This window comes from Phaenicophaeus curvirostris, chromosome 13 (assembly GCF_032191515.1).
Source record: "Phaenicophaeus curvirostris isolate KB17595 chromosome 13, BPBGC_Pcur_1.0, whole genome shotgun sequence".
Classification (NCBI taxonomy): domain Eukaryota; kingdom Metazoa; phylum Chordata; class Aves; order Cuculiformes; family Cuculidae; genus Phaenicophaeus; species Phaenicophaeus curvirostris.
The window spans coordinates 12,528,058-12,552,436 of record NC_091404.1 but is presented as its reverse complement, the minus strand read 5'-3'; the positions used below and the strand labels follow the sequence as shown (position 1 = coordinate 12,552,436).

Sequence of the window (24,379 nt, the reverse complement as noted above, 5' to 3'; positions counted from 1 at the left end):
CGTTGCCTGCAGTCCTTCTATGGGCTCTGGAAAGGTGCCTGCACGCCCAGCCCTGCGAGGCCTTGCTGCTCAGGCAGGCTGGATGCGGTAACGTGATTTTCTGGGCTGAGTATTTCTTATTATGCCTGTCATACCCTGATTTCTGAGCCTGCTGTGTTCCCTGGGGATATCAGGAGGGCAGGCACAGCACGGGCCCATTTCCTTAATGACCAGCCGTGATTCGCCTGCACATGTGCAGTGCAGATTTGAAACGCCCTCCGTGTTTCTATATTGTTTTGTTTTTCTGCGGATTTTCCTCGTTGGACGGGGTGTTCTCCATTCGTGGAGTCCCTGCCCAGCTTAGACTCCACCAGAGCCACATCCTCCCATCTGCAAAAAGCCCTTATTTTGTGCTCCAATAATTCCAAGGCAACTCTGCTTCACTCTGAGCTCGGGAGAGCTTTGCCAGGTGGGCGTGTGAGGGTCCTCTGGGGCTAAACGGAGGTGTCCCACCACCACCGCCGTCTTTCCCAGAGTAAGGAATAATTGCTGAAACAGGGTGAGCATCTTCTGACTTGCCACCAAGCAGCGGTGACCGGGCTGCGAAGCCACCTGCTGAGGCGCAGAGGTGGCCTGCGGCTGACGCTGCTCGCACCCAGCCGGGGCGAGGGTGAGCAGTGGGCACTGGCAGCCTCTGCAGCTCCCCTCGCCCAGGTCCCCGGGGAGCAGCAGCGCTGGCTGGGGGTTGGGGGGCTCTTACATAAGCCCTGAATGCGGCAGGCAGTGCAGGGAGGTGAAGGGCAGAGCACTGAAAATCCACATAACCTCCAGCAAGGGCTCCCTGGCGCAGGAGCTCTGCTTGCTGACACACATCTGCAGGTTTCCATCTGCAGCCCCTGCCTGTCTGCAGCTCCAGCCTTTCCCTGCGGACCCTGTGTGTGTGTGGGGGGGGGGGGGGGGCGGTGTTGCCACATCTGCTTCCCACTCCTGCTGACAGCCCGGCATGGGGATGTGGGAGCAGAGCTCTGCCTCCATGGGGCTTGTTTGAGTGGCTGGGAGGTAGCTGGAGCCAGGAGGGGGTGGCGGGGAGGCACAGGGGGTCACTGCCCAGAGGCGCTCTGGCTGGTCCCATCCTGCTCACCCAGTACTGGGGTTGTGCCCGGGGTCTCCCCGCTTCAGCCGAGCGCACGTGGAGGGAGAAAGCCGGCTGCAGAGCACGTGGGGGGGCGAGATGAGTGGCTGGCTAGGACACATGGGTCTAGTTTGCTGGTGTGTGACATGGGTTGGTGGCACCTGGACAGGTGGGTGATGCTCGGGGTGGAGCCAAGGCAAGGAGCACAGGCTGCACGGCGTGGGAGTGCAGGCGGCTCTGGCTCAGCCAGGCGGGGAGAGATGCCGATGGGCTCTTGTGCTGGGCATCGGTGGGGCACGGCAGGTTCCTTGTGGGGAGGGATGGTACCAGGGGAGTGGCGTGGTCCTGCTTTTCTCAGCACCTGTAATCTGCTGCTGATACCATCCTGCAGCATGGGGCAAGGACACCGAGATGCTGTGCAGGGCAGAGGCAGGGCTGCCTCCTGAGCATTGGAAACAGGCTCTGCAGACCTGGACAGACACAATCTGTGTGTCTGCATGTGCTTGTGCTGCCTGTGCTGTATACTCTGAGAACTGCCTGCCTGGGCAGTGGTAGAACAGCCGATGGGTGGGAGGGTAAGGTCAGGGAGCTCGACTCCTCGAGCATGCAGCTCTTTGACTCTTCCCAGAGCAAGTCTGCTGTTAATTCCCTCCATCTCTCCACAGTATCAACAGTCTCCTCCGGGCCAGGCCGTTGGTAGGCGGGCAGCAGCGGGCAGCTGGCTGGTTGTGAGGAGCAGTGGTTCATCTCCCTGCATCCGTGCACCCAACTCACTCAGCAGAAGGCGTGGCTGGGCTGTGCACTCCTGACTCCCGGCTCTCCTCCTCCGTCTGTGGACAAATTGGAGGCTTGGCGTGATGGGGATGCCCTGAGCCCTCGCCTCAAGAGCTTCAGGCCTGGATGTTGGTGCTGTTCCTCCCGGACGATGTGGCTGATACTCTGGAGAAGCCCCCTCTTACCCCCTGTTCTCCAAGTGCCTGAGCTGGTGGCCGGCTGGGACCTGCGTCTTGCCCTCTGGGTCCTGAGCTTCGCCTCGGCGGTTGTGCAGATGCAGGGCCAGGTCTACTCGCCAACTGTCAACACGCACTATGGGAAGTTGCGGGGGGTGCGTGTGCCGCTGCCCAGCGAGATCCTGGGTCCTGTGGATCAGTACCTGGGGGTGCCTTACGCCGCGCCCCCCATCGGGGAGAAGAGATTCATGCCCCCCGAGCCACCGCCGTCCTGGTCAGGCATCAGGAACGCTACCCACTTCTCACCGGTCTGCCCTCAGAACATCCACAACGCTGTCCCGGAGATCATGCTGCCCATTTGGTTTACCTCCAATTTGGATATTGTGGCCACGTACATCCAGGACCCCAACGAGGACTGTCTGTACCTCAACATCTACATCCCCACGGAGGATGGTGAGTCCCTGCCAGGGTGCCCGCAGGAGGGCGGGGGGGGGGCACTCTGCCCCTTCCCAGCAGTGGTTGGTCTCACCTGGGTGTTGTGTTTGAAGCATGTGGTTGTGGACCCTGCAGCATGCTGTCTGTTTGTGGAAAGCTTTCTCTGGCCACGCAGCTCGCCCTCTTGCCCTCAGCTGCCATCTCTGTCTCGCGTGCTCCTGCTCCTCCACGCCTCCCGGTCCCTTCCCTTCCACCTCCATGGCATCGTCACGGTTTCCTCTCTTGTGTTGCTAAATCTGAATCCGACTCTCTGACCGCAGATCCACAGAGCGACAAGCTGGTTTGTGCTCCCCAGGCGCCAAGTGCCAGGTTCTGTCTTGAGTTGGTTCGGGTTTGTCCTTCCTCCCCTCTTCCCACCCTCCCCAGGTCCATGCGCTAGTTGTGGGCGTGGGCTGCGGCTGCGGCTGGGAGGAACACTCTCTGCCTCTCACTGGGGAGATGCCCTGGCAAGGAAGGGAACTCCGAGCCCTTTTCCAGGCCCTGGTACAGATGGGAGGTTGGTGGCTCCGGCAGGCGCATCGCTTGGTTGCTCCTCGGGTAGTGGCCGAGCGATGAGCCTGGGGAGCTGGGGACCGATGGGGTGAGGTCCCATTGGGGTGAGGCTGAGCGGCGCCGGGCGCCTCCTTGTCTAACCTTTTCCTTTGTAGGGGATCCCACCTGAACTGTAAGTAGAGGGCAGAGGAGGCAGCGCCCGCCCGCGTGCCCGCCCTAGCCTCACCGCAATGGGAGCCCCCGTGGATTTTCAGTGGGCTGGAAGGGAGCCGCAGCAGGTCTGCTGCACGTGGCAGAGCAGCCTGGTGGGCCTGGTGGCTTCTCCCAGGCTGGCTGGCTCCACTCCTCCGTCCCCGAGGCCCTTGGCCACGGGATGCATTGTGCCTTCCTTCCTGCCCAGCACGGCTGGCCCAGAGTTTTCCTCCCACGGCAACGCTCCCTCCCCACCTCCTGCGGTCCCGGGGGCGGCGGGAGGGCGGCAGCGTGGTTGTGATTGCATGCCCACTCCCGCCAGTGGAGCCTCCTGTTATTTTGTAGTCTTTTATTCATTTTACAGTAAAACGGATTTCCAAGGAATGCACCCGAAAGCCCAACAAGAAAATATGTAGGAAAGGAGGTATGTAGCAAGCCGACCGGCAGAGAGGCACAGAGAGGAAAGAGAGAGAGAGTGAGAGGGTGCCTGGCTGGCCCCTGGCCCGCAGCATGTTCCTCCGGCACCTCTCTGTGCCGCCACCCATACCGCGAGCCCTCCGAGCAGCCTACCCTGCTGCCCCCATTCCCGCTGGGAGGAGTCCCTTGGATGCTCCAGATACGTCCACTCCCCAGCTGGGAACACAGATCTGGGGTCAGGTCAGAGGAGGATGCTGATGTTGCTCCAGGCCTTTCAGAACAGCTTCTCCTGGGCTAAGCCCACGCTCCTGCCTTCATCCTGCTGGCACTGAGGGCCTCCCAGCTCCTGGGTACGAGGGGGAGTCCCTGATGGTGGGCAGTGCTTAATTAACGCACCCTTAGGGGTGCATTCTCCATTGGGGTTGTATGGAGATGCTCAGGGCAGCACCCGTGTGATGGGGGACTGCAGCCCATCCTGGGCTGAGCTCTTCCCCCATTGCATCCATGCTCACTTTGCATCCAAAGCTCCTTGGTTAAAAGCATAAAACCTCTCCTGGCTGTGTAACCGCTGCCACGTTCTGCCCCAGCCCACGCTCCTGCCAAGGCTGCTCCCTGCTGCTCACACCCCCATGCTTCTGCCAGCCCCGCCAGGGGGGATCTGCTCTCCACCCCGTGGCACAGCATCCTCCCTGAGTTCCAGCTGCCCCACAGGCAGCCAAGCACCTCCAGTTCAGCCACATCTCCGCTTTGCCTCGCCTCCATCCCTAGAACTGCACAGGGTTCCTCCTGCTGCACTTTGAGGGAAGAGGGGGCAGCTCAGCTCCCTCTTGCCCCAAAATTATTCTGTGTTCCCAGCCAGCCCTGCACTGTGGGGAGTGGAGGCGTGCAAATAGGAGCTGGCTCAGTCCCTTGTCAGACGCGATGCTTCGCCTGTCCTGCCGCACGGCTCCTTTGCAGGCAGGGAGAGCCCGGGCTGCTCTGTGCATCCCCAAGTTGGATGTGTGGGCGGTCAGGCAGCCAAGCTCTTCTGAAAGGCTCGGGGCAGGGAGGGGGTGTCTGGCGGGCAGGGGCTGCTGTCCTGGTTATCCTGCGGCAGCGATGTCCCTGCACCCTGGCCTCGGCCTCCCTGTGGCCCTGGGGTTGGTGGGGCCAGCGCAGCTGGGCTTGGAAATTTGGGGAGCTCTTTCCTTCCAGCCGTTTTCCCCCCACGTTCTGTTGTTGGGTTTCTTTGCTTTGCTTTTCCTGTTGCTGTCCTGGTTATTCACACGCCATCTCTCTGAGTGCCAAGGCTGCCCCTGAAAGGGCTGGCGCATTAGGGAGTCTCCACACGCTGCCTCCGGAGCCGGCTGTGCCAGTGATCGCCAGCCACTTCAAAGCGCTTCCTCTCCCGGCTCTCCCAGCGGCTGCCAGGGCTGACGGACCCCCCGCCACCCCCAGCCCTGCAGCCACCTCCAGTCTCCACCGTACGACTGGAGATGGGCGATTACACCTTTGGAGCCCTTGTCTCCTTGTTTTCCCACCCTGCCAGCTCTGCTCATGGACAGGGTTTCTTTGCAGCCCGTCTGTGGTTGCCTCTGGTCACCTCCTGGGAAGCTGGGGGGGTTCGTGCCCTCTGCCCCCCTGAGCTCTGCTGACTCACTGACCAGTGGATCCCCAGTGATGGCCATTTAAGCATCCAGGCGTGATGTGCTGGGAATTAAAGCACCCAGACACTGGCACTGCCCTTTGGCTCCGGCCATTGGCTCGAATTAATTGAGTCTCTTGTGATGAGGCACAAAGGCTTCCCTACCCCTCCTTGTGTATCCTGGGTCAGTGATACTTCGGGTGAGGATAATGTCCCCGCAGTGCTGATTTCTGTGGGCTGCGTGTCATTTCAACACTGTCTCGTTCTGGAATCTTCTTGAGTGTTGTTTCTAAGGCCACACAGGAGCAGTGAATAAGCTCTCCTCTCACAGATCAGGCAGCTGCGCAGTATTTTGGTGCTTCAAAAAGCCTCAGCTCCCACCTGATTGGAGTTTTCATGATTTCTGCCACCCCTAAGCTCGATGTATTTCATAGCAGCCTGAGAATTTATCGGAGTTTATCCTTGGGGCCAAGAAACCTTCCTGTTTCCCTGCCCAGTAACCCACAATAATTTCCTATATGGAAATTTCCAGCATGCCAGTCTCCTTCGTACACATTGGTCCCTTCTCTGGGAGCAAGGCAGTGCAGAGATGCTTTGCGAATAATTAGCCATGCACGGCACTAGGGGAGCTGACAGTGCTGAGGCTCAGCTGAAGCTCAGGTTTTTTATTTTGTGGTGAAAATAACGCTGCCCACCCAAAGAGCATGTTCACGCGCACACGGCACAGCACAGACGTGCGAAACGCAGCTCTGCCCTTCGCTTTGTGCTGCCAACTCCTCCAGCCTCTGCTTGGCTGTGGTTGGTGCCAGGATGCTTTTCCCTTCCCTTTACCCCAGCCTGGGCAGGCCTTGCTGCAGGGCATGAGGAGGTGGATGTCAGTTTTAAAGGGGAAAAGTGTGTGGCTGCCTTGCAAATAGCAGCCCTCCCGGGTTTTAACTAGCGACTGCCCTAATTTCTCTGGCTGGGGCTGTGCAGAGTTCACGATGCTGCAGAGACAAATGTGGCAGTCCAGCATCATGCTCTGCTGTGCAAGGATGCCTGGAGCATCCCAAGCCCAGGGGTTGGGATGTGCTTTGGCTGCTCTGCAGGGAACAGTATTGTGGCTTCTCTGTTGCTCTCCAAGAAGCAAACTTCTCTGAGTACCAGCTGAGGCTTCCCTAGGGCTGCACGACTTCTGCAGCGCTCCTTTGCTGGAAGGCTTTTCACCAGTTTGCTGCAAAGTCTGCTGCTTTGGAGAGCTGGCTGGGAGCAGCCCACTACCCTGGCACTCACCTTCCGCGCCAGGGAGCAATTTGCAAAGGTGAGAGCAGGTGTTTGTGCTGGTGGAGGCAGCAGAGCGAGAGAAGATGCAGTGCTTTTATGGGATCTGCTCAAGGAGGGAGATAACTCCTCTGCATCACCCAGGGACAAGGAGGGGCAGGGCACACCAAGGTATGCTGCAGTCCCGCAGCACAGGCTGATGGATGGAAGGCGCCACAGGTCCCAGGAGAGCTGCCCCTGCCCATAGGGCTGTGCAGCAGCAGGTTCAATGGTTGCCATCAATTCCAGTCCAGTTTCTTGTTGCTCCTGGAGAAACACCTGAGCTGGTGTAGCCACCAGCATGCGTGTGTCTGCGTGCACGTGGCCATCAGCACTGCTGTGGGCTCCTGCTCCCGGTGGCATCACTGTGCTGCATGGAAGAGGGTGCCCTGGGGAACTTGTACTGAGGAGAGTGCTGGGTCTGCCTGGGGCCACCCTGAGCAGACATTTAATTGTGGAAAGGTGTCAGCTCCGGTTCCTGATCTTTTATCCACACCATACTGAGCACAAAGGCTCCAAGGACTGAGGCTCCTCTCCCTCTTTTATCTCTGTCTGTGCTGGTGTCAATGTTGTTGGCATGGTTTACGTAAGACGGCATAAATCCAGTGTGGATTCCCCTGTTTCAGGGAAAGTGATTTTATTTTTTACGGAACTTGAGTTTAAATCTTCCTATAGCTTTCAGATAAGAGTATATGCATCCTTCCTATCAGCCTGAACAATGTCACTTTGCAGTCAGCTTAAAGTGAAGCAGCACAACAGGCATTCACACTGGGTTAGTGAAAAGAGTTTTTGATGGGTAAGGAGAGTAAGAGCCACAAGTCCTTTCATTTTTTCCAGCTGTCAATCCACAAGCTTAAACCCATCCCCATGAGAGCAGGTGCTGTAGGTCTCTGCACGGTGGCCTTTGCCGATGCAGGGGAAGATCTCCTGGCATGGGTGTCCTTGAACACACTGATACCCAGTGGAGGGAGGTAATGGAGCTAGGTGCAAGGGATGGCTGAAGGAAATGAAGCTGTAATTGCTCTCATGAGCAGTGGGGCATTGGTGGGTTGTTGTGGAAGTGAACAACATAGCGAGAGGCAAAAAGCCCGCCTGTTTGCTGTAACCCCAGCCACCTTGGCACATTCCTGATGATGGGGAAGGCTTGTGCTTTGCATCTGCCCTGCACACGTGCCACTGCCGTTCCCCTTCCCCCTGGCCTGTGTTACCGTGCTCCCGCTTTGCTTAGCTTCTCAGCGCCGCTTCCTATCATCCCTTCTGAAGCTCAGGTTGCTTTAGTCTTGTTCCAGCCACCCCTAAGCTCTGGGGCAGCAGTCTCCAGCCAGATCTCTCCCTGCAGTAGCTCAGATCACAGGGATGTTGTCTCCAGCCCTGTCTTACAGCCCGACAGCTCCTCATAGCTTGTTCCTCCATCTCTGTCTGCACGGAGACCTTTGTCTCCTGAAGGAGACCAGGCTGGAGGGCTGTGGCCTGGCTGGTTCCAGGGGTTTAACAGCACCAGGGCTCTCAGCAGTAGAAAGGCATCTCCAGCTGTCTGTGCTCAGCTTCCCAGCTCCAGCACATGGTGTGGATGAAAGCTCACTGCCTGTGGTCTTCATTAGAGAAAAATCTCTATCCCTGAGCAGTACCGAAGAGGTTGGCGCATAGCACCGGTTAGCAAATATTGCATGAGTACTTCGTCATTTAAGTGCTTTCTGGGCTTGCAGCTCTTCTTAATGAAGATGCAGTAGGTCAAGCTTGCAGCCTCCTGCAAACAGATTGGGCAGCTCCAGGCGCCCGGCCGAGCGTGCAGCTGGCTGGTGGGCTGGGGAGGGAGCACGCAGGACAGGGAGATGCTGAGCTGCTGGGGCGAGAGGTGGCAGGGATGAGGTTGTGTTGGGTGAAAACAGAATGATGTGAGTTACTCAGGGGATGGCGAAGCAAGAGGCCAGGAGGCAGGGCTGGGCCATGGAAGGGATAGGTCAGGAGCTAGACTTGGAATCAGAGAAAGTCAGGATGGCTCTGGAAACAGGTGATCTATCCCTGCCCTGGGCAGGAGCAGCTCTGCTTCACCTTTTCCTGGCAGTGTCTCACCTGGTCTTAAAGGCCACGTCTTTCAGCACTTTTCTGCCAAGAAGGTTCAAGCTGCCTTGTGTAGCTCCAGGGATGCCTGTGCTCCACAAAGTGGAGAGGGAGTTGCTCTTCCACCTTACCGTGGCTTTTGATGTGTTAGAATTTGGCTATAGCTCCCATCATTCCTCTGCTCCTGGAATTCACGTGATCCAGCCTCCTGCAAATTTTTCTCACCTGTTGGATTTTTCTAAGCTTCTGGTTGTTGCTCCTCTGGACTTTCTCCAGCAGGTCATGGCTGTTTAAGGTATTGCGCAAGCCTCTTGCTTCAGTGGAGCTGCCCCTCAGGTGTTTCAGACCTCCCACTCACCCACTACAAAATCCTGCGTCTGCAGGAGGTCTCTGGGCAATGTGGGCACAGCACGAGCAGTCCTGCCAGGGGCAAACCCTTCTGTCCCCCCTGAGGTCACCATCACCCCAGGAGCTTCTTTTGTTCAGGTGTTGGGGAGCAGAGGATCACAGGCACTGGTCTGTAGCTCTAATGGGATGAGGAGAGCACAGCCTCGGGGCTGCAGGGCACAGGGCACTTGGCTTTGTTTCTATAAGGACACGCAGCCCCTTCCAGCAACGGTGCCTTGGTACAGGTCTGCATCACATCTGCTCCCTGCCAGCCCACAGGGCACCTCTCCTGGCTCACGCTGGATGCACGCGGCTTGGGAAGCGCTGCATTCGGTACACGCCATCCATAACAGCTTCCCACCACGTGTGGCTGGGGCTGTGCCCTGGTGCCACAGCAAAGGGTCCATACAACAACTAGAAAGTGTTCAAGGCATTACAGAACCTGATATTTTTAGGGCTCTGTCTTGGGCAGGGTGAGCTTGTTGGTGCCTTTGCAATCCTTGGTGAAGCACGCAACTGGTCTTTGAAGAAGAGGGCTGGTAGAGGACGGAGCAGAGCAGCGCAGGGAAGCACCCGTCGAGATGGTTTCCTGCAGTGAGCTGTGATGGCCTCATGCTGCAGCACCCGTGCTTCGTGGCGTAGGCGTGCCAGGCACCACAAGGGCTGCCAACGTGTGGGGGTGATGGCCAGGAGCCCCGCTGGTGGTCGGTGGCCACCCAGAGCAACCCTTCACCTGAGCTCTGCGGGTGGCAGGGCGCAGTCGTGCTGGTGGCAGCAGGGTTTCTGCTCGCACCTGGGCAGCAGGTAGGAGAGGGAGCCTTGTCCCCGCGCAGGGAATTGAGGCGAGCAGGTAGGGGCCAGGCTGGGATGCAGGAGGCTCGGCGAGTGCTTTGAGCAGCTGATCGGCCATGGGCGCTGACGCTGCTCCAAACCTGCTCTCCTCCCTGCTGCTCCCCAGGGAGGATCTGGGAAGGATCCAGGCAAAGCGGCATCCTGGTGCAGCTCCCGGGGCAGTCCTGCCTGCGCCCTGCGCCACCCTGGCTCTGGGAGAGGTGCGGTGTGAGTAGCCAGCAGTGCTGTGGGGTGCAGGCCTGGCCCCATCGCCTCTCCTATCATGCTATTTTTGAATTCTCTTTTGTTTTTTGTTTTTTTTTTGTTTGTTTGTTTTGTATCTTTTTTTTTCCTGTTGTTTTTGTTTCCTTTCGTTTTCCTTTTTTGTTCTTGTCTCCTCGTGTTTGGTCCCTAGGAGCCAGCGCTAAGAAACAGGGCGAGGACTTAGCCGATAATGACGGGGATGAAGACGAAGGTATTTGTGTGCTCGAGGCTGCCACTGCATGACACGCAAAGCAACTCCGTTTGCCCGCCATCCACTGCCATCCCCAGGGAGCCCTGTGTGTGTCCGTCTGCCGTGCTGGGCAGCTGGGCAGGGCGGGGGGCAGGCTGGCCGGCTGTGCAGGGCACCCAGGTCCTTCCCCTCCTTGGGACGGCGGGGGAAGCTTGTGGGTTTGGTTTTTTTTTTTTTTTGCTTTAGGAGAAGTTTGCTCCCGCTCCACTTGAGCGAGGGCAGGGAGGAAGCTTGGGAGGAAAGGGAGCACTCAGGCACCTAAGCCCATTTCACCCTGAGCCCTGTCACATCCCACCTCCAGCCTCATCCCTCTGGAGTCAGTGATGCGCTGCTGGGAGCCAGCGACCTCCTCCTTCACCTTTGCCCTGCCGCAGAGCGGCCGTGCCAGCAGCTTGGCACCCACAGGGTACCTGGCCATGCCCAGGAGACCCGAAGTCTGCTTGGGCACGATTTCTGTTAGCTTCTCTTCTTCTCCATCCAACGTGAGCAAGGTCTTGCTTGCGATCAGAGCATCAGCACCAGCCAAAACAGAGTGAGTGGGCTTTCAAGCAGATGTGATTCTAGATGTACTCCAGGGCTAAGCAAGCCGCAGAACAAGCTATTTTTAGTAAAAAGGAGTTGTCTATCTGCAGGGTACGGTGTTGATATGTTTGGCTGCAGGAATGCAAAGCGGAGGCAGGAGGAAGGGTCGGCCAGGGTAGAGCCCTAACGTGCTGAGGACAGTAAAACCTCATGGTGTGCAGGAGTCCCAGACAACTCGAGTGTGGCCTGGCAGATGGTGTTTAGGATCTGGGAAACAGATGAAAAGCTTTTTCCTTGGTAGTACCAAAACCCCATTGTTTTCTCCCACTAACCCGTGCCCCGGGTTCTCTTGTACCACAGCGTAAACTGGCATTCAGCCTAAGTGACTTGACTATGCTAAACCCCTGCACACTGACATGTGCTGCACAGAGCAGGAGCTGTTTATTCCCTGGTACATCTCTGCACATTGCTGCCATTCTGCTGTGAGGATATTCCTTTGTGTGTCGGTGAGAGCATGTGGTGTGGAAGAGAGGACACAGGCAAAAATATTCCTGCCCTCCACATTTCAAGCAGTTGTCCTGCCGTCGACAATGTCTGTCCAGGAGGAGCCACAAGTGCTTTTTCTTTCCCAGGTCTGTGCTATTGCCTGGCTGCATCCTGGTGATAGGAAAAAGCTTTTGCCATATTCTTGTTCTCCTGGAGGGAAGAGGTTTTCTGTATGGAAGGGAGAACACCCTTAGCCGTGATGCAGTCCAGAATTAGAGGTGGGGATGGACAGAGATAACGCTGTGACGGGTAGGTTGCAGGGAGGAATGGACATGGGCAGGTTTAGGGGAGGTTCAGGCTGAACATTAGGAAAAAAATTTTCACGGAAAGGGTCATTTGGCACTGGAACAGGCTGCCCAGGGAGGTGGTTGAGTCACCTTCCCTGGAGGTGTTTAAGGGACGGGTGGGCGAGGTGCTAAGGGGCACAGTTTAGTGTTTGATAGGAATGGTTGGACTCGATGATCCGGTGGGTCTTTTCCAACCTGGTGATTCTATGATTCTATAACTTAGGTGGGTGCAAAGAAGCATGTTCACCCCAGCTGGGCATCCCCACTGAGTTGGTGTGGCTGTGCCCCATGAGGAGCATGGCAGGGGCTGGCTGCCAGCACAGTGTGGAGCAGCAGTGAGGGACGCGGGCAGGGAGCAGTGGCTGGCCAGGACAAACAAGACCAGGCGGCCCCAGCAGGTGATGCCAGCCCTCCTGAGCAAGACGCTGGGTGTGGGTCAGCATGAAGGAGGGCAAAGTCCATCAGTGCTGGCTCACCGGCCCAGACAAGGGCTGGGCACAGCGGGCGTGTGGGACTTGGCACTGCCTCCACAGTGGGCGCAACCACATCCTCAGTGTAACATGGATAAGACGTACCAGGAGCCAAGCATGGGTCTTGTTCCCTCACCTCCAGGCTTGGCTCCATGAGTGATCCCAGGCTATTGGGGCAGAAGGGGCAGCACATCCCCTTAAGAGCGCCAGCTGAGAGAGGGAGCGTGGCTGCTTCCCATCCCCTTGCGTCCCGCAGTCCTTCCTCCCTGGCCCTCAGGGTCCCATTCCCCATCCTCACTCCATGCCTCATGCCCTGTCCTCGTGCGGATGTTTGCTCACATCCCCGACACGCACACGTGCACGCACTGTCTGCCTCATCACCATGTCTGTGTCTGGGCACCGGGGTGCCATGGGTTCACATGCAGTCAGCCAGCAGGTTTCTGCCTTCCCAGGGTATGGGAAGGGGAGGGTGGGAGAGTCAGACGTTGGAGCACCCACCAGTGCGCCCCCCGCCTTCCAGGTCCTGCACACCCCCATCCCTGCCCCCTGCAATGCCAGCTTCCAGGACTCCTGGAGCTGAGGGCTTGGGTCCAGCCAAACACGGGACACGAGGCTGCATCCTGGGACTGGACTCTGCAACTCCCACCTGCAGTGGAGGTGCTGCTGGTCTGGCTCCCACACGCAGCCAGAGTCCAGCTCCAGGGGAGGGCAGCCGGGTCCAGCCGGCATCTCTCCTGCATCTGCTGAGACCCTGCAGGGCTCAGCAGTGTGGGGACAGCACAGGCAGCCGCTCTCACCCGAATTGGGGCTGGCGGGATCGGTTCAGTGGTGGTCGGCTTTGGAGGGCCACACTGTGGTCCCCAGGAGAGCTCTGAGTTTGTGTCCTAAGTCCCTTCCCTGGTCCTGGCAGCTGGCATTGCCCTCGTCCTTGGTCTGCCCGTCGGGCAGGGTGCTGTGGCTGTTGGCCGGGTCTTGTGTTTAACCGCCTCTTCTTCCAGACATTCGGGACAGCGGGGCCAAGCCGGTGATGGTCTATATCCACGGCGGCTCGTACATGGAGGGCACAGGGAACATGATCGACGGCAGCGTCCTGGCCAGCTACGGGAACGTGATTGTCATCACCCTGAACTACCGCGTTGGAGTGCTCGGTACGAGCTGGCTGGTGTGGGGTGAGCCCCCACGGCCAACTGGTCTTGAACCAGCTGGGAAAGGGACAGTACAGGGCACAAGACCCACGGAATGGGGGCTGCACTGCAGGTGTGGGATTCCACGTGGCAGTGCCCACAGCGGGCAGTCACAGCGAGGTCTGGCTCCTGGCACCGGCCTCCCCCGAGGCTCATTTACACGACCTGGATCAGCTGAAAGCAAATATTGGTCTGCAGTTAAATAAATAATAAATGTGTTTACCCAGCGCCTCCTCCTGAGAGGGCTTGGAGTGGTGAGCTGCCAGCGGGTACTGCCTGGCTGCCCCTGAGATCCCAGCAGCTCTCCCTTCCAAAGCGCGGGCTGCCCCCGAGCCTGGCTCTCTGCAGAGCAGGTACCGGAGGGTGCCAGGTGCCATATAGAAGAGGTCAGCAGTCCCATTTTCATGAGCGCTGCTGATCTAGACCTAAAGAAACAATGACATGAGGTCATAAGACAGTGCAGCCCCCTGCCTACTGCAACAGAAACCCCCCAAGGGCTGGGACACAGGAGATTTGCCTGAAGTATCACTCCTGCATCTCTCAGGGGTGCGGAGGTTTGGGGACTCCTCCTTCCCAGCCAAGCTGCTGGCTGGGCTGGCTCTCTTCGGAGCCATCCAGCCTGGCACAGAGCTCTCCGCAGGTACCTGGGCTCCCAGCTGGTACCTGGGGCAGGGCAACCCTCTGACAGCCTCAGGACCCCATAGTCTCTTGGGGCAGATGGCAGTTCCCTGGTAGAAAACAGGCTCTTTGGTAAAAACAAGCCTATTTACAACCTTTCAATATTAAAAAATCAGGCCTTTTTAAGACAGATATGTGCAAATTTAAGAGGCATAAGGCACAATCTGAAATAAGGCTATCATGGTGCCATCGTCATCTCCATTGAAAGTGCTGCAGCTCCCAGACAGAACACCTGCAGAGCTGAAGCAGCGCCAGTGCCACTCCCTGCCTGCTGGGGTTACCTGCCTGGATTTTACCTCAGACCATGGTTTTGGCTTTCTGCTTTGAGTTAAAGCTAATGAATCACTGATAGCTTATCTTGGGTGTTCCCTTTGCTATTGAACGCATTTCTCAGCATCTTTCTCACCGAGAGCCTTTGTATTTTGAGCTGCAGTCTGTTCCTTTCTGCCCAGCCCACCCCCTTTCGTTTATAGAGCCTCCTCTGGGCCATGCTGGTCCATGGAAAGCATTGGTTGTGCATACACTCAGCCTGCCTGCAGCCACCAGTGCTGTCTTGGCTTTCCTTGAAGCTTGCATGAGATGTTTTGACCTGCCATTAGCACGGGTGGTGGCACAGGTAGCACAGGGCTTCATGCCCATCAGCCTGTCGCTGCTTGCAGTTGGCTGGAGAGGCTTCCCAGGGCTTGCTGCTGCACTTGCAGCCTTGCTCCCTCTGCACCGTGCAGAGAGTGAGCGGAGCTCAGTGGTGTCCCAGCTCCAGCTTAGAGCTTACAGGACTCTCTTGGTGGTGGGTCTCACGGAAGCTCCCCTAGGCCTGAAGAAGGGAGGAGGGGAGGTCAGGACATCCCTTGCATCCTTATTCCTAACTGGGCTCCCCTTGGCTTGCAGGGTTCCTGAGCACGGGGGACCAGGCTGCCAAGGGCAATTACGGGCTGCTGGACCAGATACAGGCACTGCGCTGGGTCAGTGAGAACATCGCCTTCTTTGGGGGAGATCCCTTGCGGATCACTGTCTTCGGCTCTGGCATCGGCGCCTCCTGCGTCAGCCTGCTCACTCTCTCCCACCACTCTGAAGGTAGGTGCCAGCTGCGCCGGAGGACGCTGCGGCTGTGAGCAACCACCCTGCTGATGCTGACCCAGGGTGAGGAGCCTGCCCTGGTGCTGCCAGCCAGCCTGGCAAAGGCAGGGCTGCTTTTTTAGTCACTGCTGAGAGCCTGACCCAGGGCTGGGAAGCAAATCCTTCTTCTCATGGGCAGGGAGAGGCCAGCAGCAGAGTGTATGGGAGCCAGGGATGGAGCTGGTGCTCTCAGCATGTGGGGCTGCAGCCCAGGGCCAGCACCTGGGTGTGGGGAGAGGTGAGGACCCCTCCTCCAGCGCCCTGCCCAGGTGTCTGGACTCACCTGCCTGCAGGTGTGGAGGGCGTGTAAGGCATCATGCAGTTCAGTGGGATCACAAATCCCAGCACTACGTAAGGCATTCGTTCTGGGTTAGAGGGGAAGCCAGACCCAAGCCTGGGAAGGGATGGAGGGCCCCATCTTGTGAGACTGGGAGAGCTGGAAGTGCTGCGACCAGCAAAACACAGGCAGAAGTGATACGATTGATATCCGTAAATATAGCAGAGTGTTTACTCTAGATAAAGAAAGGAATTATTTGCACTAAAAGATTGTGTTGGCATAAGTCAAATGCTTGTAAACCACCTGCAAAGGCATTTACATTGAGCATTGGGAGGAAAAATTAGGCATGGGAGTAAAGGTGTTCTCGATAAAGTGCCTAAAGAAAACCACAGGAGCAAAGCCTGAACTGGATGTGGTCCACAGGAGACCAGCCTGCCAGGGTTTTGGTCATAGGGGCTTTTTATATGAGGGTACAGCCTTCTTCCAGCGCTGTGTCCGCAAGTGGGAGGAGGGAGAAGGGGACACATATGGACAGTGGGCACAAGTCTGCATCTCAGAAACACACACAGAATTGCACTTGAAGCTGTTGCAAAGAGCTGCAGCCCTGCTCAACAGCCTGGCAGCCACATAGGAATGAGGGAGACATGCTGCCATGGCCCATGGGAGTATCCAGAGGAGCTCCAAAGCCTCCTGGGTGGTGGGATATCTGGAGCCCACCAGTGCCCCGTGCTCCCTGTGTGCTACAGCCTATGGCAGAGCCAGCACAACCCACCCTGCACAAAGTGCTTCTGCTCTGAGGACAGCTGCTTCCACTGCTGGGCTCCTCTTGGTGCCTCAATGACCAGAGCTCTGGTGGATGCTCTACCCCACAGACCTGGCAACAGAGGTGTGTCTGGACCTGGTGGGCAGCTGCTTCCCAGAAGCTGACAGCTTGGGTGCTCCCACATTAGGTCCATGGTGGTCTCTGGTCTTCCATGACTGTCCTGCAGCCTGCTGGCTCTGCTGTCACTGTCACCAGTGCCCAGCCTTGTCTAAAGCAGCGAGAAACAAACAGGCAGGTAAATCTGATGTGATCCAAACCAGACAACATGTATGGAGCTGTTGTTCCTTGCTCAGGATAAATCTGTTCTGGATGAGCACAAGCAGGTGTGCTTGTGCTCAGTCCGTGTTCCTGTGTGAGTGCCTGGTGCCTGAAGTTAACCCCTCTATCATCCTGCATCCCACACACCAGTTCCTAAGCAGGATGCTCCTGGAGCTGTTGCCTCGACTTCTTCAAGTGGCTTGGACAAATATTAGTGGGTAGTAGGCTACAATAAGCTCAAGAACATGGAATATGTGAGTTATACCTACAGAGCTGCTGCCAATGTTGCAATGCCAGAGCAGGACTGGGGCTCCCCCATAGCTTTTGGGGCCCCTGGGGTAGAATTCCCAGCTACCCAGATCTGTGTGGGGCAGGCAGCAGCTTCTTAGCCCACAGGAGGAGATGCTTTTTGACAGCGAAAGCCAGAAGATTATTTGCTTGTATTAGAGGGTAAATTGGGCAGTGAGTAGGAAAGGAGCACAGGTAAATCTTTGTTTCTGGCAGGTCGAGGGATGCTCTGCAGCTGTGGGGACCCATGCAGACCCTTGTGTGAGTAGCTGGGGCTCTGCATGCCCTCCTGCCCTTGCACAGACACCCTGGGCAGTGTGGGCGCAGGGGTGGGGAGTCTTTTACAGGCTGAAAACTCCTGCAGAAAGAAAACCAGTTTTGTTTGCCCATACTGAGTGTGAAAGGCCAGGGAGGCGATGCTGGGTGTAATGTACAACACTTCTTAGGGTGCTCTTGTCCATCACAGGAGTGCCTGGGAGGAAGATGGGGATCACAGGGAGGTGATCTTGGTCTCCTCTCTGTGATAGGGTGCTTCTGGCAGGGCAGACCCAAGGTTGCAGACTTATTTTCATAGTGAGATGGTGACAACTCTTTGGAAGCAAAACTATGTGCTTGGCTGCTCAAGTGGCCTTAAACACTTGGATGGGCCCAGGATGGAGGGAGCAGCACAGAGAGAGGCTCAGCGCGGACTGGAGGGGCTGCTCCTCGATTTTCCAGCCATGAAAAGTACTGTTGTGCCAGTGCAGCATGTTTGAGGTGACACTAGCCTTTCTGCCACTAAACCCTCTACCTGCTTGCCATGTCCCTTGTTGCCTCATCCAGCCCCAACACCTGTGATGATGTGATGTGATCCCCCTGCACCACAGCAGTGCTGGGTGCCTAGCACCCTCGCTGCATGGCAGAGGAGCTGATGTGGGAGGGAAACACTTGGTGCTGCAACCAGTATCACATCAAAGCAAACGGCTATAAAATGACCTGCATCAGAGCACCCTTCTCCCCAGGGATCAGGCAACCGTCTCTGGAGCACAGCAGGGGAGCTGCTTTAAGATGCAGCCTGCAGACCAGGCGGGTTTGTTTTTATCGCATCAAAATAAAACTCATAGTGATCAAGAGCTATTAATGAAGCTGCTAATTTGTGCCTGCTCTGCCAGGCGCTGTGAGAGGCAGACGCTGGAGGCTGGTGCAGAGCACGCTGTGTCTGGCTGCCGGGGAGACCCGCGGCTCCCCTGCCAGCCTCAGCCCTTGTAGGCAGGTGGATTCCTCGCCAAGGACCAAAGTGCTGCTTCCCTCCCCAGCCAGCCATGCCAGGGCATACGCAGTTGCTGCCAGGCAAATTTCTTGTGCTTCTTTTGCCCCATCTCCCGCTCTGTGGTGGCTGCTGCCCTTCACTGACAGCTCCAGGGATGCTCAGCCCTCAGCTGGACAAGCTACCTATCACCTTGCTTTGAGCAGAGCGCAGCCCAGTCAACCTCAGAGGCGTTTCCAGTTTCAGCTACAGCGCAAAGCGAAGGGCAAACCAGGAGCTGGCAGAAGCCTGCAGCACTGGGCACCCTTCGGTAGAGCCTTGGTCCCACCACTTGGCTTCGATGTGCCGTGGCAGCCAGCTCTGCAGGACACAGGGTGCGTCGAGAGGGACCCACAGAGGGGAACGGGCAGGGAAGGCAGAGCTGCATCTTTCTGCCTGGGCCCCAGCAGGCTGGAGGACATTGGGGTGAGCTGCAGGGTGGTGATAGTGGTGCTTGTCATGCCTCAGATGGAGGGAGAGGATGTGGCAAGCCTGGGCTCTTGCAGCCTCCTGGGTCCTTCTGTGTCAGGACATGGCTATGCAGAGACACAGCAAAGGGACCTGACCAGCTGTTGATGACAGCAGCTGCCTGTGTTTCCCCAGGCATGGATGGGCAGGGTGAAAGCCCTGCCAGGTGGGTCTATCTGAGAGGTGATACTGTTGGTAGGGAGCAATAGCTGCTGCTGGGACAGTGTCCCCTGGGACACCCCCCGCCTGGCTCTTTGGCACGTGGATGATGGTGCAGAACAACCAAGCCCACGGCCAGTCTCCAGCCCGTAGGCTGGGTACAGCTTTCTAGGGCACCAGGAGGTGAAAAACAGAGATTGTTGTGACTTCTCTTTGTCCCAGTACATGGGACTGTATGTCAGGTACTTGGCAGAGTGAGGACTGTGCATGCAGACAAGAGCTATGGACATGGTGGCCGAGAGCCAGGAGCCTCCGAGCACTTCTACTGCGGGAAGGTGCAGGCTCTCCTGCAGAAGGGCCTTGGTGGCACAGGGGGTCTCACACAGGCCGTCTGCATTTCAGGGGGCCAGGAGCAACCCTGTGGCCACCACACTGCTGTGCCAGCACCATTCAGGGACCACTTGAGACAATCCCTCGCAGCAAGCAAGTGGTGGGGTCCAGTGAGGGCGCAGGCAGCACTTGGGGTGCAGGAGAAGGCTGGCTGGAGAGCAGGGACCCCAGGGTGCACCCAAACCCGGCTGCCTTTCACCGCCCCGGAGGCTCCGCTTCCTTGCTGCCCTTTGTATTCTGAGCACAAGCGCCATTGACATGGGGCTGGAGCGCAGCCATGCATTCCTCCGCCTGGGCCAGGGCCTTTGTGGCCCCGTTTTCCAGGGCGAAAGTCCACTCCCTCTGTGTTCCCAGTGGCAGAAAGGCCCTCTTTGTGCATCTGGCAGCGTGCTCCTGCGGGGCCGGATTGGCACCGAGCAGCCCCAGCTGGGCAGGAAGCAGCAGGGAGGGGGGCGAGGGGGGACCCTGACAAAGCGATGGGGTGGGACATTGGGACATGCAGGGTTAAGTGTCTCTGAGCAGGCGTTAACCCTCCCAGTGCTGCCAGCCTGCAGCCTGGCTGCTCGGTGAGGCTGGTGCCACCCTGGGCTGGAGGATGGTGCTGAGCTGGGAGCAGCATGTGCCCCTTGGGGCTCAGGCAACGTGTCCTTGGGGTGGCTGAGACACTGGGGGCTGCTCAGCAAGTCCAGGCTGCGATGCAATTACGGGCCCTCTCCTCCATACACTGGGACAGAGGGATCTTGGCTTGTATCGGAAACAGCGTGACCAGCAGGTCCAGGGAGGTTCTTCTCCCTCTGTACTCCGCACTGGTGAGACCGCTCCTCGAATCCTGTGTTCAGTTCTGAGCCCCTCACCAGAAGAAGGATGTTGAGGCTCTGGAGCGAGTCCAGAGAAGAGCAATGAAGCTGGTGAGGGGGCTGGAGAACAGGCCTTATGAGGAACGGCTGAGAGAGCTGGGGGTGTTTAGCCTGGAGGAGGCTGAGGGGAGACCTCATTGCTCTCTACAACTACCTGAAAGGAGGTTGTGGAGAGGAGGGTGCTGGGCTCTTCTCCCAAGTGACAGGGGACAGGACGAGAGGGAATGGCCTCAAGCTCTGCCAGGGGAGGTTTAGGCTGAACGTTAGGAAAACATTTTTCACAGAAAGGGTCACTGGGCACTGGCAGAGGCTGCCCAGGGAGGGGGTTGATTCACCTTCCCTGGAGGTGTTTAAGGGACGGGTGGACAAGGCGCTGAGGGACATGGTTTAGCGATTGATGGGAATGGTTGGACTCGATGATCCGATGGGTCTCTTCCAACCTGGGGATTCTATGATTCTGTGCCCAGCTGTGAGCTTCCTCTGCTCCTTGCCTGTCTTCCAGGTCTCTTCCAGAGAGCCATCATCCAAAGTGGCTCTGCGCTCTCCAGCTGGGCGGTGAACTATCAGCCCGTGAAGTACACCAGCATGCTGGCTGACAAGGTGGGCTGCAACGTGCTGGACACCGTGGACATGGTGGACTGCCTGCGGCAGAAGAGTGCCAAGGAGCTGGTGGAGCAAGACATCCAGCCCGCTCGCTACCATGTGGCCTTTGGGCCAGTCATTGATGGGGACGTGATCCCAGACGACCCGGAGATCCTGATGGAGCAGGGCGAGTTCCTCAACTATGATATCATGCTGGGGGTCAACCAAGGCGAGGGACTGAAGTTTGTGGAGGGCGTGGTGGACCCTGAGGACGGCGTCTCGGGCAGTGACTTTGATTACTCGGTCTCCAACTTTGTAGATAACCTGTATGGCTACCCTGAGGGCAAGGACACCTTGCGGGAGACCATCAAGTTCATGTACACGGACTGGGCTGACAGGGACAACCCCGAGACACGTCGCAAGACTCTGGTGGCCCTCTTTACTGACCACCAGTGGGTAGAGCCATCAGTGGTGACAGCTGATCTGCATGCCCGCTATGGCTCCCCCACCTACTTCTACGCCTTCTACCACCACTGCCAGAGCCTGATGAAGCCTGCGTGGTCTGATGCAGCCCACGGGGATGAGGTGCCTTATGTGTTCGGGATCCCCATGATTGGCCCCACAGACCTCTTTCCCTGCAACTTCTCCAAGAATGATGTCATGCTCAGTGCCGTGGTGATGACCTACTGGACCAACTTTGCCAAGACAGGGTGAGTGGGGATGGTTGCTGTGCCTGAGGGGTCTGCACTCACTGGGACCGTGCTTTGATGGTGGGGGTGTCATACACGGTGTGGGACACTGAGCTACCTATGCCCAGAGGTCTGTGTGCTGCACCTTTACTAGGGTCAGGGCCTCAATCATACAGTGAGAAGCTGAGAGTGCTACCAGCCCTCAGGGCAGGACCTAGCTAGCTAGGCGGGTTGGCCATGGTTATCATGGGTGAGACTTGACCCAGGGTTGGGGTGCTGCCTACCCATGTGGGACTTTCCATCAGCCCACCCTGTGCCAGGTGACCTGGCAAAGGTTCCCCCAGCCTCTATCTCTGCATCTGGCTCTCCCTCCCTGCCCCTCTGGCGTGGCTTTTCCCAGTGCTACCTCTGTTTTGCCTGTGTTTCACAGGGATCCCAACAAGCCTGTCCCCCAGGACACCAAGTTCATCCACACCAAGGCCAATCGGTTTGAGGAGGTGGCCTGGTCCAAGTACAACCCCCGTGACCAGCTGTACCTGCACATCGGGCTGAAGCCACGAGTCCGCGACCACTACCGTGCCACCAAAGTGGCTTTCTGGAAGCATCTGGTCCCCCACCTGTACAACCTGCACGATATGTTCCACTACACCTCCACCACCACTAAAGTGCCCCCGCCCGACACCACGCAGAACTCCCACATCACCCGCCGGCCCAATGGCAAGATCTGGACCACCAAGCGCCCGGCTATCTCGCCTGCCTACAACAGCGAGAACGGGAAGGAGAAGTGGAGCCCGGAGCAGGAGGCGGGCACCCTGCTTGAGAGCCCCCGCGACTACTCCACCGAGCTGAGCGTCACCATCGCCGTGGGCGCTTCCCTCCTCTTCCTCAACGTGCTGGCCTTCGCTGCTCTGTACTATCGCAAGGACAAGCGCCGGCAGGACACCCACCGGCAGCCTAGCCCCCAGCGTGGCGCCGCCAACGACATCACCCACGCACCCGATGAGGAGATGCCCTCCTTGCAGGTGAGCCAGGGGCACCACGAGTGCGAGGCTGTGCCGCCCCACGATGCCCTTCGCCTGGCCGCTCTGCCCGACTACACCCTCACCTTGCGCCGCTCTCCGGATGACATCCCGCTCATGACCCCCAACACTATCACCATGATCCCCAACTCGCTGGTGGGGCTGCAGACCCTGCACCCCTACAACACCTTCACTGCTGGCTTCAACAGCACGGGGCTCCCGCACTCACACTCCACCACCAGGGTATAGCTGTCCGCTGCTGGCGCACACGCATGCACGCACGCACACGCACGCAGCAGACACTGGCAGAGGGACCGACGGGGCTGGCAGAGCCCCCGGACGGAGGGGCAGCGCCCACGGACAGTACGGCGCTGAGCCCGGAGACCTGCGGGGTCCCCACACAGCCAGATGCCCCGCTCTCCTCTCAGCGCTTTCTTTCATTCCTGTCTAACTTTTGAGAAGTGCTTTGACTCTCCCGGCTCCCGGCCAGAGGGCCCCGTGGGTCGCCCCGGGATGCCGGTGGGGTGCAGGGAGGACACGGTGTAGTCCCTGTGCCCATGCACCGGCACGGGCGGGCAGGAGGGACCCCACTGGCAGCGACCACGGGGCTCCCCGCAGCAGGGCTGTGTCTCCCTGCAGGGCAATTGCATCTCCAGCACTCTGCCCACCGAGCACCCCAGGATTGACAAGGATTGGGGCCGGGCATCCCTCGCAGCTGGTGCCCAGGCATCCCCAGGTGGCTTGGCATCCCGAGTGCCCTGGAAAAGGCTCCTTCACTGTGTCCAGAAGTGGCCTTGGGCCATGGTGCTATAGGCAGAGGGAGCGGGCAGGGTCCGGGGACCCAACCTCATGCTGGGTGCAGGTGCTGGGGCCAGTGCTGGGGCTTGGGGACCCCAGGGACCCTGGGAGCAAGGCCCTGGCCTGGAGACTTGGCACCTCTGCCCCTCTTTGCGCTGCAGAGAATCTCTTTTGTGTCAGTCGTTTCTCTTTGCAGAGACGTTTTTTAAGCAGATCTTTAGTTCTTTACACACTAACGGAGTCGCCGCGTTTTGTCCTTTGTAAAGATTTTAAAACCAAGTGTTCTTGATATAAAATAAAAAGCCAGTTAGAAGCCAGCGTGTGCGCGCGGTGCCGGCCCCCGTGGCCCCCACCTGCCGCGGGCAGGCACCAGGCAGGGCACTGCCTCCTGTGCCGTGGGGCCGCGCTCTTTTGTATTTTTGATATTCTCCCTCCTCTGTCGCCTGTGCCCACGTATCTCAGCCAAATAGCCTACCTGATGGCCCGCCCGCGAGCACCCCGCGCCCCAGCCCACCCCACTGCCACCAACAACCAGTGCCACCCACTGCCCTGCCCTGTGCGGGCATCACCCGCTGTGAGCACCGTCCGCCCACCCCGTCCACCCAGGGCAGCCCCAGCGGTCCCCACCCTGCCCTGCTCCCCTAGGAGCATCCCACCTCCCTTCACCACTGCCCCAGGGCCACCTTGTGCCGTCCCTGCCTGCGTCACTGCCCGAAAGCAGAGCCAACACGCGGGCAGGAGCAGGGTGAGCTGCGTGCTGACAGCAACTCTGCCTCCCACCTTGCTCCCACTGGACCCTTTCCCAGTTGTTGGGGTGACCCCAGTTCTGGCATCCGGGCTGTGCAGCCGGGATAGACCCCTCGACCAGGGCTGCTCCAGCGAGGCCGCTGGGGTGATGCAGCCAGCACGGGCCGGTGGTGGCCACCGGACCACACTGGGCTGCAGGTAGCGGGGCTCAAGGCGAGGGGCTTTGGTGCAGCTAAGTGTGGAGAAGGAGCCTCCCGGGAGCCCGCATGGGGCGCCCCAGTCTCAGCCCCCCATGGCGGGTGCTGGCACCAGGGCCCTGGGGAGGCAGGAGGAGGAAGGGGACAGGTCCTCGCGGGGACACCATCCCTCTACCCCCGTGCAAGACGGTCCGGCTGGCAGACGCTGCCCGCGCTGGCGGCCGTGACGCACCGGTGCCGGCTGGCCCTACGGCCTGGGGTCAGCGCACCCCCAGCTCCTGCACCTGCCCCAGCTCCCCCCATCCCGGGCAGGGCTGAGGATGCTCGTTGGAGAATGTATTTATACCCTGTCACCCGCGCAGAGTA

At 58.5% G+C, this 24,379-nt stretch overlaps 1 protein-coding gene across 4 annotated transcripts in view; it reads left to right on the top strand.

The window, feature by feature from the left end:
- Positions 1 to 24,147, top strand: part of NLGN3 (neuroligin 3) — a 41,124-nt gene extending 16,977 nt beyond the window's left edge. The window contains exons 2-8 of one of the 4 annotated variants that reach the window (XM_069867596.1): positions 1,777 to 2,514; positions 3,605 to 3,664; positions 10,275 to 10,334; positions 13,197 to 13,346; positions 14,949 to 15,134; positions 20,484 to 21,273; positions 21,683 to 24,147. In XM_069867596.1, the coding sequence (XP_069723697.1) occupies positions 2,037 to 2,514; positions 3,605 to 3,664; positions 10,275 to 10,334; positions 13,197 to 13,346; positions 14,949 to 15,134; positions 20,484 to 21,273; positions 21,683 to 22,520 (2,562 nt within the window). In that variant the 5' untranslated portion in view covers positions 1,777 to 2,036 and the 3' untranslated portion in view covers positions 22,521 to 24,147. The remainder of the gene's footprint in view (positions 1 to 1,776; positions 2,515 to 3,604; positions 3,665 to 10,274; positions 10,335 to 13,196; positions 13,347 to 14,948; positions 15,135 to 20,483; positions 21,274 to 21,682) is intronic. The other 3 variants (XM_069867597.1, XM_069867598.1, XM_069867599.1) reach the window with 3 other exon arrangements.
- The last annotated feature ends 232 nt before the right edge of the window (positions 24,148 to 24,379 follow it).